Source organism: Pocillopora damicornis, chromosome 6 (assembly GCF_964200805.1).
Source record: "Pocillopora damicornis chromosome 6, jaPocDami1.2, whole genome shotgun sequence".
In the NCBI taxonomy this organism is placed as follows: Eukaryota; Metazoa; Cnidaria; class Anthozoa; order Scleractinia; family Pocilloporidae; genus Pocillopora; species Pocillopora damicornis.
Genome location: NC_142675.1, coordinates 5,640,648 through 5,656,800, shown reverse-complemented (window position 1 = coordinate 5,656,800; position 16,153 = coordinate 5,640,648). Strand labels below are relative to the sequence as shown.

The 16,153-nt window shown below is 38.8% G+C and overlaps 3 protein-coding genes across 4 annotated transcripts; 1 reads left to right on the top strand and 2 right to left on the bottom strand.

Annotated features, from left to right (window-relative positions):
- Positions 1-137: 137 nt before the first annotated feature.
- LOC149043628 (angiopoietin-related protein 7-like) lies at positions 138-5,028 on the bottom strand. Of its 2 annotated transcripts, none has more exons than XM_089210411.1 (3): positions 2,906-5,028; positions 1,500-1,889; positions 138-526 (listed from the first exon to the last, which is right to left on the bottom strand). In XM_089210411.1, the coding sequence occupies exons 1-3, from the start codon at positions 3,030-3,032 to the stop codon at positions 219-221; spliced, it is 825 nt and encodes a 274-aa protein (XP_089066537.1). In that variant the 5' UTR covers positions 3,033-5,028; the 3' UTR covers positions 138-218. The 2 variants fall into 2 exon arrangements, with proteins under 2 accessions (XP_089066537.1, XP_089066538.1); XM_089210412.1 differs by lacking the exon at positions 2,906-5,028 and adding an exon at positions 2,074-2,718.
- Positions 5,029-5,168: 140 nt separating this feature from the next.
- Positions 5,169-9,794, top strand: LOC149043627 (uncharacterized). The gene is made up of 2 exons (XM_089209195.1): positions 5,169-5,285; positions 8,530-9,794. Exons 1-2 carry the CDS (start codon positions 5,199-5,201, stop codon positions 8,824-8,826), a joined length of 384 nt encoding a protein of 127 aa, XP_089065321.1. The 5' UTR covers positions 5,169-5,198; the 3' UTR covers positions 8,827-9,794.
- A 530-nt stretch (positions 9,795-10,324) lies between these two features.
- Positions 10,325-13,686, bottom strand: LOC149043626 (fibrinogen-like protein 1). Its single transcript, XM_089210414.1, has 2 exons — positions 12,452-13,686; positions 10,325-11,453 (listed from the first exon to the last, which is right to left on the bottom strand). The coding sequence occupies exons 1-2, from the start codon at positions 12,681-12,683 to the stop codon at positions 11,269-11,271; spliced, it is 417 nt and encodes a 138-aa protein (XP_089066540.1). The 5' UTR covers positions 12,684-13,686; the 3' UTR covers positions 10,325-11,268.
- Positions 13,687-16,153: the final 2,467 nt, after the last annotated feature.

The window sequence follows — 16,153 nt, the reverse complement described above, 5'->3', positions numbered from 1 at the left end:
GCGCCTATAGGGTGGGAAAAGTTGTTTAAGATTTGAAACTTAATTATCACAGAAATGATATTATCCGTCATTTCTGTAAATTCCTCCAAAATTACCTTTAGAGAAACAAATACTAAAGCAAATTCTTCAATAACAAGTTTGACTGAAATAAAGTATTTTATTAATCAAGAAATCGACTAGATGCCAAGTGAACGATTACATGTGTTCAATAAAGTGTTTTAACACTTAAAAGGTAAATCCACCGGTTTTATTTTCATTTCCGATGTTAGTGGACTGGTGTGACTTGCTTCAGTGCCAGATAACATACTCCAGTGAATCTTTAGCTCGCCCAAGGTCTCGTTCATGTTCCTTTTTCTCTTTTTACAATGATGAGCACCATTGAGATTTGACGAAACAGCACAGTTAGTATTGTTGATGTACCACCAGCCTCCAAACATCTTAGGGGTACAATGCATGTAAACGTTGTTCCAGGTACCAAACGGGGAGCCGTTATGATCACTGAGAGAATCACTTGCAGTCGCACAATCTAATAGAAATGATAAAACACCAACAATTATAACAATTATAGTGATAAAGTATAATGATAATGATGATGATGATGATGATAATGATGACGATACTCTTAATTTTAAATTGGACTTATATTGGAAACTCTGATTGGCAGAGAGAATTCAGTCCATATACAAAATCGTGTGAAGTTGACAGGATACCCGATATCTGTAGCATATATTGCATTTATCAACTCCAGCTCAAAGTTTGCCTGGTTTCCAAGCTCCTTAAGCGTGTAGCGTTCTCAAACTTTTTCAAACTCAGAGAGAAGTGAAATTCCCTTACGTTTTAAATTTCAAATCAAATTTTTTTTTCTCCATCTCCCCCTTGGTACTCCATTTTGTGTTCACACGTAGCGCGTGATTTTTACAAATTAGCCAATCGCATCAAAGAATTCTAACCTTAACCTTGATACTGACGTGGATTCTTTCACGTATCTTTTTTTGTTGCTTTTCGGAATTCAAGTTCAAGCTTAACTTGCTATCACTTAAGTTCGTTACCCCTTTGTTTTGAAATGTGAAAGTTTCAGATAATTTATTCAAGCTAAATGTCGTGGTTAATTGAACAGGCTCCATATAAATGTTTTTACGGAGTTTGGAGTCCAGCCTCCTTTTCATAAAAGGATTTTTTACACTATCTTGTAGATTTTCATAAAAAATAGCCTGTAATAAAACAATTACTGAACTCTGTTGTCGCATCATATCATGAATTGTCAAACCACGCAGGACTCTGTGAAATCTCCCTCAGCCCTCGGCTTCCATAGATAAGGTTTACCCGGATACAAATTGCAAGTGTGATAGAAATCAGTTCTTAGGAGAAGCACGCAAACATTACTGTAAATATTAATTTTTAATACAACCGTCACCTACATTATACATTTAATGCTTTTCTCATCCTCGCCTTCGTGCTGTTCTAGCTAATGATTACCCAGAGAAAGTAGATTGACTCACTTGATTTGTTTCCGAGTTTGAGCCGATACTTGTCTTTCTTGTCTCCGATCCCAAACCACAAATATTCAGCGTAGACAGTTTTCCGTTTAGTTACTCCAAGATCTACTCGAAGCCTGTTTTCTGTCTCGTTTTTCGTCAGGCGATGAATCTTCTTTAGTCCGAGCCAAAACTCTCCATTAAGGAAATCACCGAAGCCTTTTTTGTAGTCTGCCCAACTCAGGTTAAAATCCATGCAACCATCCAGTCTCCTCTGAAACACTGTCCACCCTCCTCCGTCTGTAGTTTGGTCACAATACACATTGAAGGCACCTTCACCATCAGGGTCGATTGTGTAAACACCGCTGATCGTTTGGCCGCTGTTGTAAAGCTCGGCGCAATTCTTATAATAAGCTGTTGAGGTAAAGATGGCTTGTGTGGGTTATTTAAATATTGAATGTTTGTTAAGTAAAAAAAAATTCCCATTAAGAGCTCCCAAAAAGAGTCCATTATAATGGGCTCCTAGTTCAATTTGAAATTTCAGGCTAAGGCAGTGTCGGAATGAGAGTAACGATTGTGCCGTATCCCGAAATGTCACCTTTTGATAAACTTCCTCTCCCTTCCTTTCGCATACTGTACTACTTTCACGCTCTAGTCTCTCTCATTTGAATATGTGATATGATCCTATGGTTCTCACTCTCCAAATTCTGTCAGCTTATCGCAAAAATCGACATTTCTAACGTTTCTCGTCGTAATGCTGATCTTGCGTGTTTCAAATTTGCCTTAAAATCGAGGCATTTAAATCAAGGCATTTTCCGCTTTGAAAAGCCTCATTATGTCCGGAAAATAACGGGAAGGATATACGAATGGATTACAAAGCCCATTGAACACGAAACAATAAAGAAGAAATAAAGTTTGGTTCTCTATTACCAGAGCTTTACGGACAACACAAGTAACGAACATTACAGGATGTGAAAGTCCATCTCGATCCCCCAATCTACGATTTTCTTTGCCAAAATACCGCTACTGAAGAACACCGCCACTCCCAATCCTCCCCTCCCCTCCCCCCTCAAGGTATCGATGGGCGCTTCAAAATGCCTACGGCTTAGCGTAACAGGATGACTCTAAAGTTTTGCAAAGTATAAAGAACAAACTCACTCCAATACATTGAAATTACGAAATACGATTTATCTCTTTTCTCTCGCATATGGCAAAGAAGATTTTAACAAGAAACTAAACGAGATTGATACAATACCGAAAATCACGGTTTGTCCGTTTCAAACCAAACTTCTGCAATATAAAATTTGCAACCTTGATTCTCTAGCTTCCTCAAAGAAGGCAGCACGCCGCTCCAATGTCGCTTCTGTTTTCCTCAAGCGTTTCCTATACTCACCAGAAATAATCACCAACTTTTGCTGGGAGAATCTCACCTTCTTTCCAGCAGCTACCGGTGCTCTTCTTGCGGTCTACCACAGCAGCACTCGTTGAAGCTAAATTTTGGATCAACGCAAAAACAGTCACAAGCAGTAAATTAGGAGCTAGTCGTAAAGAACTCATTAGGCAATGCACCGGCTCCCTCCGGTTATTAGACGCAGATACAGTTGTGAAGGAAAGTAATACCGAACGCAAAGTCTTAAGGGCTCACGAGGGGGTCACTACTGCGTTTTATACCACACATCAGTCGTCTTAAGCTGGCATTTATACCTCCTTAGGCGGTTGATTATCCTTTTTCTGGAATACTTGGGTTATTGTCATACCTCACGTAGAAAGTAACCTCAATTGATAAATAAATAAACAACTTACATGGTTTCTGCAGTCTCACCTTGCGGGGGAGGCTACGGCTATACGTAGGCTCAGTGAAGTGATTAATGAAGCCTCATATTAAACGCCACAGGGCAGATTTTAAGTTAAGAACTCATTACCGAATTGGCGTCACGTAGCACTTTATAGTTACTCAGGATCATTCAGTTACATGGGATCATTCACCACATTCACCACAATCTAAAGCTTTTCACTAATTTTCCAAAGTCGATGATGGCATATTAGTTTCACTGATATTAAGGATGAAGTCAGAGTAAAGAAATAGCTCAGAAAAACGTAACAATGTAGAACTATGTAGCACTGTGGCAATGCTTACTGTAAATTACAGTTTTGATAAAGTGTCACCTACGTTACTTATCGTTAATTTGCATAACTAGTGCTATCAAGCGTGAGACAGTAACATGAATTTTTTTCCCTTTTATTTCTAGAATTTTTTAAGGGAATTAGACCCCTTGTGGAATAAATCCAAAAAGCTCATGATTCCGCTCAAAAAGAGCAGGTTCGTAGTAATTTCCCTGTTTAAAAACTTTTTCCTCGCTGCTCTTAAAGCTACCACGGGCCAACCACACTATATTTTCGTGGTTAATAATTGTTGACATAGGACGAACAAAATCTAGAGGGTCATGAATAAAGCCCTGAAAATTGCAAATTTAAATTACATCTCGGTCTGAATATCTCTATAAAGTTAAATAAACTGTCAATCAACTTATTTGTGGTATTTCTTTTAGCCCTCATTGGCCGTTTGAAGTGTCTTTTACCAAATTACTTTTGGCCGAAGGCCGTTGAGGGAGACAAGGCTTGCAACTTAGTGGTCGCCAGCCGCGACCTCCCCTACCTCAAACTGGAATTAATGCCTAAAAATCTCTCCTAACTGGTGCCGGTTGTTGATCTCTGAGATATTGCTCTATGTCTTCGCCAAATTTGAGCTTCATCCTTGAGACATTTTCTGAGAAAATCGATCCTGAAATGAAACAGTGTATCTTTCTAAATATGATCGGTGCCAAACTCTGCGACCTTAGTTTGCAGGCCGTTTCAAATTTTGTGCAGCAACTTCCCGTGGGAACCCTCCATGGTTCAAAACCAGGCCGAGCGCTGATTGCTTAATTTGAAAAGGCCTTCATCCTATCCTTCTACCGTTCCTATTTCTACAAGAACTTAAAATATATTGAAGTTCACACGGCAACCAGCTGGACAATCAGACATGGTTTGATGCTACTCTGGTTTACAGATTTAATGAATGTAACAGAAGAAGTTACAATTCATGGACCCAACGTTTCGACACTCCTGTCTGGTGCCTTCACCAGGGGTGAACTAAACGCTGCAACAAGAGGTCCTTTTATATGATCTCAAATTAGCTGCCTTTTTTTTTCTGACGAGGTGTAAACAGTCGTCAGGAAGCGAGCCGCCTTCGTCGCGATTTAAAGAAGCGTGGGCGGAGTTGAAGTTAAAGTTGCTCAAAAACCTTTTCAGACTTTGGGGCATATTTTCGCCAGACTTAAGGAACCTATCACGAAAGAACAACGAACCGACGCCATTTATTCAATTCCCAGCAATGACTGTGACAACGAGTACATCAGACAGACCAAACGTTAGTTTGGTACACGTTTGAAAGAGCATCAACAAGCGGTTTTCTTTTACAAAAAGGAAAATTCAGCTTTATCGGAGCACACATGCCCAACTAACCATACAATTGAGTGGGATAATTCTAAAATTATCACCACTAATTGGCGTTACCCACAGTATAAAATCGCAAATTTACGTATTTTTAACTCGGCTTACGTAAAGAAACGTAAATATAAAGCCTCTTCTCCGCGTTCCGCGTTCCGTAAAGATGCGTAATTGCAAAGGAAGCGTAAAGACTGAGTAAAGGATATTAAATGTTCGTAAAGGATAAGGATCAAGATGGATATAATTATCAATTATCAATTTGGAGAAATACTCAAAGAAGTGAAATATTATGGCTCATCCATCTTCAGTAGAATTATCGAGGTATTTTGACCAGTTTCGCTTTTAACTCTTTACGCGTCTTCATGAATATTCTTTACGCATCTTTACTCACTGTTCTTTACGAACCTTTAAAATTCTTTAGCATTCTTTCCGCACAATCAATCTTTACGCGCCATTAATTCTCTTTACGAATCCTCAACAACCCTTAACTTTTCCTTCGCATAACCAGTCTTTACGTGCTTTAATTCTTTTTCCGCATCTGTATTCTGTCTTTTACACCGGTTCTAAACTTTCTGTTCGCATAAATATGTTTAAACTACCCTTTTTTAACGCGCGTTCAAACTCATGATCAGGAAGTTGTCGTGATGAGACAATCATGTTTTTTTCCATAAAATGGGCCTTGCAATGACCTGTGGAAGCGTAATGCTTGTGATGTTTGTAATACTAAGCTTGTCGAACTTTAAGATCCGACTGTCAATGGTTCTAGTCCTCGGGACGTTTGATGAAGAGTCCCTGGGGACAAAAATACATAGAAACGGGGCTGCCGCAAGTCGGTGGGAGAGTATAACAGGTGATTTAGCACAGTAAACGGTTTGAACCCAGGGGTAACATGTAATAGTGTAGTTTGATCGTCCGGGTGAGTGTAGTCCCGAGAAGGACTGTTATCGGTAATGGTGACTGACGTTTCGACAACCTGAGCGGAAGTCAACACCAGAGTCAAGTGCACTTGAAGCTGAAGTCATCATCAGAGTTAAGTGGACTTGACTCTGATGATGACTTCCGCTCAAGTTGTCGAAACGTCAGTCACTGAACTCTGAACTGTGAACTGTGGACTCTTTTTCTTTCAAAATGTCAAGAATTTCCGACCATATCAGCGTGAGCGACAGTGATACTGTGCTACTGGATGATTGTTTGAAAGAAAACCAATCATTAAGAGAGTAATTGAGGCAGCACGATGAAGAAAATGCCTTAATTAAAGTTCAAAGTGCTTTCAAACAAACTGGACTCTTTGTGTAAACTTGTCGCTGAGAACAACTCGAGCAGCAAGGAAACGGAATCAAAGAAAAGTAACTCAAAGGTCCATGTGCCTATAAGCTGTGCGAAACTAATGAGGCATTTTTTTATATCTATGTAAAAATATTTATATTTATGATATTTGTATTTTTCAGTTCTTATCCCGTGCATATAAACCTCTAGCTACGTTACTGTGAATATTACAAAATCAACTTAAAAAGTTATGACAATAATATAAATTCCAATTTATAAAACACGTGTTGTTATACATGGGTCAGTCCTTGAAAGGCATGTGTGGCATCGTTTTACAGAAGCGTAAAATATCACAAACATTCTCCATACGATTTTTGGCAATACGCACTAAGATAGCGCATTACGCTGATGTTGTCACTAGCTCACATTTGTTATAGTCTGATAAGCACAAGGGAATGTTGCCAAAAAATTCAGACAACTACAAAATGGCAAATGGGCATGTAAATATTGTCCATTTACGATAGTTTAATAACGCGTAAAGATCGCCTTTCTGGTCGCTTTACAGTCACCGTAAAATATCGTAAATATTCGTTATACGACTTTTAACAAGACACGTAAAGATAACGTTTTTAGTCTCTCCGTGATCTTTACGTACTATCTTTTTCAATGCGTAAAGACATTCTTTACGAGAGTGGCAATACGTACTAAGATAGCGCATTACGCTGATGTTGTCACTAGCTCAGTTTGTTATAGTCTGATTAGTAAAAGGGAATGTTGCCAAAAAATTCAGACAACTGCAAAATGGCAAATGGGCATGTAAATATTGTCCATTTACGATAGTTTAATAACGCGTAAAGATCGCCTTTCTGGTCGCTTTACAGTCACCGTAAAATATCGTAAATATTCTTTATACGACTTTAAACAAAGGCACGTAAAGATAATGTTTTTAGTCTCTCCGTAATCTTTACGTACTATCGTTTTCAATGCGTAAAGACATTCTTTACGAGAGTGTAAAGAAGTTCTATAAGACGCGTATAAAGGATCTTACACTTACTTTACGGCATCTTTACGGATTCGTAAATTTATAATTTCATACTGTGACCACCAGCGCCTATGTTTGGAGGCTTGGCATATTAACTCCGCCCACGCTCCTTTAAATCGTGACGATGGCGGCTTGCTTCCTGACGCCTATTTACACCTCGTCAGAAAAAAGGCAGCTAATTAGTTATCATTTAAAAGGACCTCTTGTTGCAGCGTTTGGATCACCCCTGATGAAGGCACTAGACAGCAGTGTCGAAACGTTGGGTCTATGAATTGTAACTTCTTCGGTTACATTCATTAAATCTGTAAACTGAGTTCTTATCTTATTTAAATCAAGGCTCCAAATTTTGCTCTTCAAGGAGGTCGAGTCGTTTGAGACCTGTAGGGGTCGACATACGTACACTCTCACAAATGGAAGCCAACTGCGAAAAGAAAGAAAACATTTTGAAAGAGGCCCTTTTAAAACAAAGAATTGACCCACTCACAGAACAATTCACACAAAAGAACGGCGCGATATAAAATCTCGAGAATGTTAAGAACCTCAGCTAACGCGTTCTGCCCATGTACACTGTAAATAAGACTTCGTAAACTGAGTACAGATACTCAACTACTTGTTCACGCTCTCTCTAATGAAGAAGAACTGACCTAGATTTTTCCTCCGCTTAAACGGTACTTATGTTGTGATTTGTTTCCAAACTTTTTGACCTGTTGATGTTAAACAACGGTACATTAATTGCCTTCATTAGCACAGTCTCTTTTGTGGCTTTCTGTCTAAATTAGAGGCAATTATCTTTTGATTATGTGTGTTTTCGGCTGAAACAAATCAACATAAATACACGTTTTTGTGTTGGCAAGTTCTTGTTAAAAGTTATAGCTATGAATTACGAAATGCTTCACAAAAGCTTCAAGAATCAATAACAATTCGCTCTTTGAGTGGATCATATTGATGCACATGAAACTTTTACCAAAATTTTGCAGGATAGCGAAGTGATATTCAATATGTTATTTGCGAATGCTTTCATTACAGATGCAAGCTGCAGTTACAGTGAAGTAAAATCCTTATGCGTAATAAACACTGCTATGACGCGTGCATGGGAAACGCGTGTAGAATGACTGACTGATTGACTAACTGACAGAGTAACTGACTACCTTACTGACTGATTGAATATCTTGCTGGTCAGTTGACTGACAGAAACCATAAATTGACAAATAAGAATCTTCGCAAAAGTCGCCTTATGATGAATTTCTTACTTCATAGGAAACCATGACAACCGATGGCGTAAATTCAACATATCAATTTGTAAACAACGAGAAAATGGTTCTCCCTCCATCGGAGTTTCCAACCCTGAACTCGCGCCGTGTTAGCTCTCTAAAGAACCACTGGTACGTCGATATTGTCCAGCGGCTGGAGGACTTAAGTTGGAGTTATCAGACAATGGAGGTGGAGTATGCTTTTCTGGAGAAGCTCATGGCAGATCAAAAAGAGGATCTGAAAAAAGCACAAAGCTGGAACAATCGTCTCAGAAATCAGCAAAGAGCGAAGATTGCCCACTAATGGCGGATGATCGGTGAACGTTCTAATAAACTTTTAAGTCAGTTTGTAGTACTTTTTCAAAACATTTTGGTATTATCTGGTGAACAAGACCTTTGCATGGCTTCTGATGTAATCACAAATATGAGTTATAAGCCTTCGTACATCGATCGCCAACGCATCTTCAACTCGCTTATGTTGTACTCAACTATACCGATCATCCAATCAATATTTTTCAGAGAGGTTCACAAGAAAACGTGTATGGAACTCGGCTTTGGAAATGATTTAACTAAATCTAAACACAGAGAGCGGTTGGATCAAGAGTTCGGGCAGGATAAAAGTTCTCCCTGTTAAAATTTAAACTCAAGAGTAAAAGGCTTTTCAGAAGGTGGGACTAATTTAAATTTTCGCTTTTTTTCACCTTTTATGAGGAAAGACATTTAGTTCGAGCTTGAGATAAGGTTTAGTAATGACGATCCTGTAAAAATGTAGAAAACTCATTTGAGAAAAAAATTTCTCGGTTCTTCCTTCTTTCCATCTGTTTTATCACCTAGGGTAGATCAGTTCTTGGATCATATATTAAAGATAATAAAATCAAATGTTGGTAAGTACGATTTCAGAAGGATGAGATGATTAAAGCTTAACCATTTTTTTTTTAATTCCTCCAAGGAAACGATTGATTGATTGTTTGATTGATATGAGATTTCTCGGGTGTCATCGCATCTTTCATCAGCTGAAGTCACTGGCGATTTCGGTTTGCGTCCATGTCGCACCATCTGTGTAGTCTTCTGCTTTCTTCGGCCTTCTTTTATTTTCTTTTAAACGCTTTTTTATTCAGACTTTTTACTAAATCATGATTTGCTCTTCGCAAGAATGGTATCATTTGTAAGCAGCTGCCCCGAAAGAAAGCCCAGCGCTTCGAATAAGCGAAAACTGAAATGCATCAGGGGAGTATTAAAACTTTTTTACTGGCTCACAAACTATAAATTCACTCCCCTGTGGTACATCGTAACCTTTTGTTATCATGTATTATTTAGTTGCAAAATAAATTAACTCTTTCAAAAGTGGTGAAAGTTGAAGAGGCGTCTAGCCTCGAATAAGGGCAGTAAGCGCCCACATCGGATAGAAAGTCCCGGCTCTCAAGGTCCAAAAATTTGATAAGCGCACCGGGCGCTTAAAACAAATTAATACTGTACTTTTCGATGAAAGTCAGGCGCCACGTTGTTTATGATTCTTTTTACATGAAAGTTTTTACTATATGCAAAATCTCGTGAAGAGAAGAGTATTTGCTTTGTGTGAAGGTGAACTTTAGAGGTGGGAAAAGCTGTTTAAGATTTGAAACTTAATTATCACAGAAATGATATCATCCGTCATTTCTGTAAATTCTTACAAAATTACATTTGGCGGAAGTAATTTCGTAATAAAAAGACTCTTCAAATAAAACGGCCCATGAAGGTGAAAAAATACCACAAACGAGTTGATAAATATTTTATCTAACTTTATTGGGATATTCAGACCGAAGTGTATTTTAGATATGTAATTTTCAGAGCTTTATTCATAACCCTCATGGATTTCGCTCGCCTCACATCTGCAGTTATTAACCACAAACTCATAGTGTGGTCCGCCTGTGATCTCACCGGGAGAGAGAGGTCACACAAAAACTTACATGGGATTGGGCTTGAGATCGATTGTAAACGTTTCCCAGTCCGATGGTCACCCAATTGCCCAGAAGAGCTTTCTTTACCCGAAATGCTGCGTAGCAGGGCTTCTGCAAACCCGCTGCTTGTTTTCTTCCCAATTTCTAAAGCTGTCTTTCGCTTATTCTATGCTTTTAAACTGATCAAGTCAGCCTTATGACACGCGGCTTTCCATCTAGTAGAAGAAGCCCTTTTCGATGGTGTCATTATTTTAGTAAATCTTTAGGAGCAACTGGAGGTTATGCCTCGTCAAAAGTTCGCCCCCAATCTTTGTGCGCAGTAAGGAATCGAGGAAATCGGTTGGTTTGAAGACAGAACTTTAAACTTTAAAGTGGCCCAAAATATTTCGGAAATATTTTGGGCCACACATCGTTATGTAACAGATGGTTTAATAGTCTCATCAATTTCGCAACCCTAACAGTCATATAACAAAACAAAACAAAAATATAAAAAAATTGATTCATTTTAGCAATTAAAATACAAATCTAACAACCCCTACCCGCAAAATAGCGAAGCTAATCGAGACGGGAGAGAAACAAATACTAAACTAATTCTTCAATAACAACTTTGGCTGAAATAACGTGTTTTATTAATCAAGAAACCGACTAGACGCCAATTGAACGATTACATGTGTTCAATAAAGTGTTTTAACACTTAAAAGGTAAATCCGCAGGTTTTATTTTTATTTCCGATGTTAGTGGACTGGTGTGACTTGCGTCAGTATCAGATAACATACCCCAGTGAATCTTTCGCTCGCCCAAGGTCTCGTTCATGTTCCTTTTTCTCTTTTTACAATGATGAGCACCATTGAGATTTGACGAAACAGCACAGTCAGTATTGTTGATTTACCACCAGCCTCCAAAAATCTTATGGGTACAATGCTTGTAAACTTTCTCCCGGTACGAAACGGGGAGCCGTTATGATCACTGAGAGTATCTTTGACAGTCGCGCATTCTAATAGAAATGATAAAACATCAATAATTATAACAATTATAGTGATAAAGTATAATGATAATGATGATGATGATGATGATGATGATGATGATGATAATGATGACAATACTCTTTATTGTAAATTTGACTTACATTGGAAACTCTGATTGGCCGAGAGAATTCAGTCCATATACAAAATCGTGTGAAGTAATAGGATAACCCAATATCTGCAGCATATATTGCATTTATCAACTCGAGTTCAAAGTTTGCCTAGTTTCCAAGCTCCTTAAGCATGTAGCGTTCTCAAACTTTTTCAAACTCAGAGAGAAGTGAAATTCCCTTACGTTTTAAATTTCAGATCAAATTTTTTTTTCTCTCCATCTCCCCCTTGGTACTCCATTTTGTGTTCACGTATGGCGCGTGATTTTCACAAATTAGCCAGTCACATCAAAGAATTCTAACCTTAACTTTGAAACTGACGTGGATTCTATCTCGTACCTTTTTTTGTTGTTGTTTTTCAGAATTCAAGTTCAAGCTTAACTTTCTATCACTTAAGTTAGTTACCACTTTGTTTTTGAAATGTAAAACGTTTCAGATAGTTTATTCAAGTTAAATGTCGTGGTTAATTTAACAAGCTCAATATAATTTTTTTTTACGGAGTTCGGAGTCCAGCCTCTTTTTCGTAAAAGAATTTTTTACACTATTTTGTAAATTGTTGTAAAAAAAATAGTTTGTAATAAAACAATTACAAAACTTTGCTCTCGCATCATATCATGAATTGTCAAATCACGCAGGATTCTGTGAAATCTCCCTCAGCCCTCGGCTTCCATAGATAAGGTTTACCCTGATACAAATTGCAAGTGTGATAGAAATCAGTTCTATGGAGAAGCACGCACAAATTACTGTAGATATTAATTTTTAATACAACCGTCACCTACATTATACACTTGATGCTTTTCTCATCCTCGCCTTCGTGCTGTTCTAGATAATGATTACCCAGAGAAAGTAGATTGACTCACTTGATTTTTTTCCGAGTTTGAGCCGACAATTGTCTTTCTTGTCTCCGACTCCAAACCTCAAATATTCAGCGTAGACAGTTTTCCGTTTAGTTACTCCCAGATCTACTCGAAGCCTGTTTTCTGTCTCGTTTTGCGTCAGGCGATGGATCTTCTCTAGTCCAAGCCAAAACTCTCCATTAAGGAAATCCCCGAAGCCTTTTTTGTAGTCTGCCCAACCCAGGTTAAAATTCATGCAACCATCCAGTCTCCTCTGAAACACTGTCCACCCTCCTCCGTCTGTGGTTTGGTCACAATACACATTGAAGGCCCTTTTACCACCAGGGTCGATTGTGTAAACACCGCTGATCGTTTGGCCGCAGTTGTACAGCTCGGCGCAATTCTTATAATAGGCTGTTGAGGTAAAGATGGCTTATGTGGGTTGTTTAAATATTGAATGTTTGTTAAGTAAAAAAAATTTCCCATTAAGAGTTCCCAAAAAGAATCCATTATAATGGGCTCCTCGTTCAGTTTGACATTTCAGGCTAAGCCAGTGTCGGAATGAGAGTAACGATTGTGCCGTATCCCGAAATGTCACCTTTTGATAAACTTCCTCTCCCTCCCTTTCACATACTGTGCTACTTTCACGCTCTGGTCTCTCTCATTTGAATATGTGATATGATCCTATGGTTCTCACTGTCCAAATTATCTGTCACCGCTTATCGCAAAAATCGACATTTCTAACGTTTCTCGTCGTAATGCTGATTTTGGGTCTTGCGTGTTTCAAATTTGCCTTAAAATCAAGGCATTTAAATCAAGGCATTTTCCGCTTTGAAAAGCCTCATTATGTCCGGAAAATAACGGGAAGGATATACGAATGGATTACAAAGCCTATTAAACACGAAACAATAAAGAAGAAATAAAGTTTGCTTCTCTATCACAAGAACTTTACGGACAACACAAGTAACGAACATTGCAGGATGTGAAAGTCCACCTCGATCCCCCAATCTACGATTTTCTTTGCCAAAATACCGCAACTGAAGAACACCGCCACTCCCAATCCTCCCCTCCCCTCCACCCCTCAAGATATCGACGGGCGCTTCAAAATGCCCACGGCTTAGAGTACCAGGATGACTCTAAAGTTCTACAAAATATAATGCAACAAACTCACCCCAACTCATTGAAACTACGAATTACGATTTATCTATTTTCTCTTGCATATGGCAAAGGGGATTTTAACAAGAAATTAAACGAGATTGACATAATACCGAAAATCATGGTTTACCCGTTTCAAACAAAACTTTCGCAATATAAAATTTACGACCTTGATTCTCTAACTTCCTCAAAGAACGCAGCACGCCGCTCCAATGTCGCTTCTGTTTTCTTCAGCGGCATTCATTGAAGCTAAATTTTGGATCAACGCAAAAACAGCCACAAGCAGTAAATTAGGAGCTAGTCGTAAAGAACTCATTAGGCGATGCACCGGCTCCCTCCGGTTATTAAACGCAGATACAGTTGTGAAGGAAAGAAATACCGAACGCAAGGTCTTAAAGGCTCACGAGGGGGTCACTAGTGCATTTCATACCGCATATCAGTCGTCTTAAGCTGGTATTTATACCTCCTAGGGAGGTTGATTATCCTTTTTCTGGAATACTAGGGTCATTGCCATGCCTCCCGTAGAAAATAAACTGAATTGATAAACAAATAAACAACTGACATGGTTTCTGCAGTCTCACGTTGCGAGGGAGGCTACGGAAGTCATCATCAGAGTCAAGTGGCTCTGATGATGACTTCCACTCAGGTTGTCGAAACGTCAGTCACAATTACCAACAACAGTCCTTCTTAAGACTACACTCACCGGGACGATCAAACTACACTATTACATGTTACCCTCGGGTTCAAACCATTTACTGTACTAAATCACCTGTTATACTCTCCCGCCGATCTGCGGCAGTCTCGTTCCCATGTATTTTCGTCCCCAGGGACTCTTCATCAAACGTCCCTAGGACTAGAACCATTGACAGTCGGATCTTAAAGTTCGACAAGCTTAGTATTACAAACATTAGAGCATCACGTTTCCACACGTCATTGCAAGGTCCATTTAGTGGAAAAAAAAACATGATTGTCTTATCACGACAACTTCCTGATAATGAGTTTCAAGGCGCGTTAAAAAAAGGTAGTTTAAACATATTCATGCGAACTGAAAGTTTAGAACCGGTATAAAAGACAGAATACAGATGTGGAGAGGGAATTAAAAGCACGTAAAGACAGATTGTGTGAAGGAAAAGTTAAGGGTCGTTGAGGAACACTAAAGATTCGTAAAGAGAATTAACGGCGCGTAAAGACTGATTGTGGGTAAATAATGTGAGGAATGGGGTAAAAACACCTCAGTAATTCTACTGAAGATGGCTGAGTCATAATTATTTCACTTCTTTATAAGTATTTTTACAAATAGAAAGTGGTTAATTATATCCATCTTGATCCTTATCCTTTACGAACATTTAACATCCTTTACCTTTCTTTACGCAAGAGTTAAAGATAAGTAAATTTGCGATTTCATACTGTGGGTAACACCGATTAGTGGTGATAATTTTAGAATTATCCCACCCAATTGTGTGGTTAGTTAGGCATGTGTGCTCCAATAAAGCTGAATTTTCCTTTTTGCAAAAGAAAACCGCTTTTTGATGCTCTTTCAAACGTGTACCAAACTGACGTTTGGTCTGTCCGATGTATTCGTTGTCACAGTCATTGCAGGGAATGGAATAAATGGCGTCGGTTCCTTGTTCTTTCGTGACAGGATCCTTAGGTTTGGCAAGAATATGTCTCAAAGTCTGAAAAAGTTTTTGAACAACTTTAACTTCAACTCCGCCCACGCTCCTTTAAATCGTGACGAAGGCGGCTTGCTTCCTGACGACTATTTACACCTCGTCAGAAAAAAAAAAACTAGTGATCATATAAGAGGAACTCTTGTTGCAGGGTTTAGTTCACCCCTGACGAAGGCAATAGACAGGAGTGTCGAAACGTTGGGTCTATGAATTGTAACTTCTTGGGTTACATTCATTAAATCTGTAAACCAGAGTAGCATCAAACCATGTCTGATTGTCCACCTGGTTGCCGTGTGAACTTTAATATATTTTAAGTTCTTGTAGAGATAGGAACGGTAGAAAGATAGGATGAAGGCCCTTTCAAATTTAGCAATCAGCGCTCAGCTTGGTTTTGAACCATGGAGGGCTGCCACGGGAAGTTGCTGCACAAAATTTGAAACGGCCTGCATGCTTTGGTCGCTGAGTTTGGCACCGATCATATTTAGAAAGCTACATTGTTTCATTTCAAGATCGATTTTCTCAGATAATGTCTGAGGGATGAAGATCAAATTTGGTGAAGACATAGAGCAATATCTCAGGGATCAACAGCCGTCGCCAGTTAGGAGAGATTTTTTGGCATTAATTCCAGTTTGAAGTTGGGGAGGTCACGGCTGGCGGCCACCAAGTTGCAAGCCTTGTCTCCCTTCTCTCAACAGCCTTCGGCCAAAAGTAATTTCGTAAAAGACACTTCAAACGGCCAATGAAGGCTAAGATAAATATCACAAATAAGTTGGTTAACATTTTATTTAACTTTATAGAGATATTCAGACCGAGAAGTAATTTAAATATGCAATTTTCAGGGCTTTATTCATGACCCTCTAGATTTCATGTCAACAATTATTAACCACGAAAATACAGTGTG

Bases quoted from the DNA above. Each gene is read 5' to 3' on its own strand.
- LOC149043627 (XM_089209195.1), top strand. From the start codon at position 5,199: ATGGATATAATTATCAATTATCAATTTGGAGAAATACTCAAAGAAGTG. The intron at 5,286-8,529 runs GTATTTTGACCA...CTTACTTCATAG, and splicing joins TCTTCAGTAGAATTATCGAG to GAAACCATGACAACCGATGG.
- LOC149043626 (XM_089210414.1), bottom strand. From the start codon at position 12,683: ATGAATTTTAACCTGGGTTGGGCAGACTACAAAAAAGGCTTCGGGGAT. The intron at 11,454-12,451 runs GTGAGTCAATCT...CATTTCTATTAG, and splicing joins CAAACTCGGAAAAAAATCAA to AATGCGCGACTGTCAAAGAT.
- LOC149043628 (XM_089210411.1), bottom strand. From the start codon at position 3,032: ATGAGTTCTTTACGACTAGCTCCTAATTTACTGCTTGTGACTGTTTTT. The intron at 1,890-2,905 runs GTGAGATTCTCC...TTACCTCAACAG, and splicing joins CGGTAGCTGCTGGAAAGAAG to CTTATTATAAGAATTGCGCC. The intron at 527-1,499 runs GTGAGTCAATCT...CATTTCTATTAG, and splicing joins CAAACTCGGAAACAAATCAA to ATTGTGCGACTGCAAGTGAT.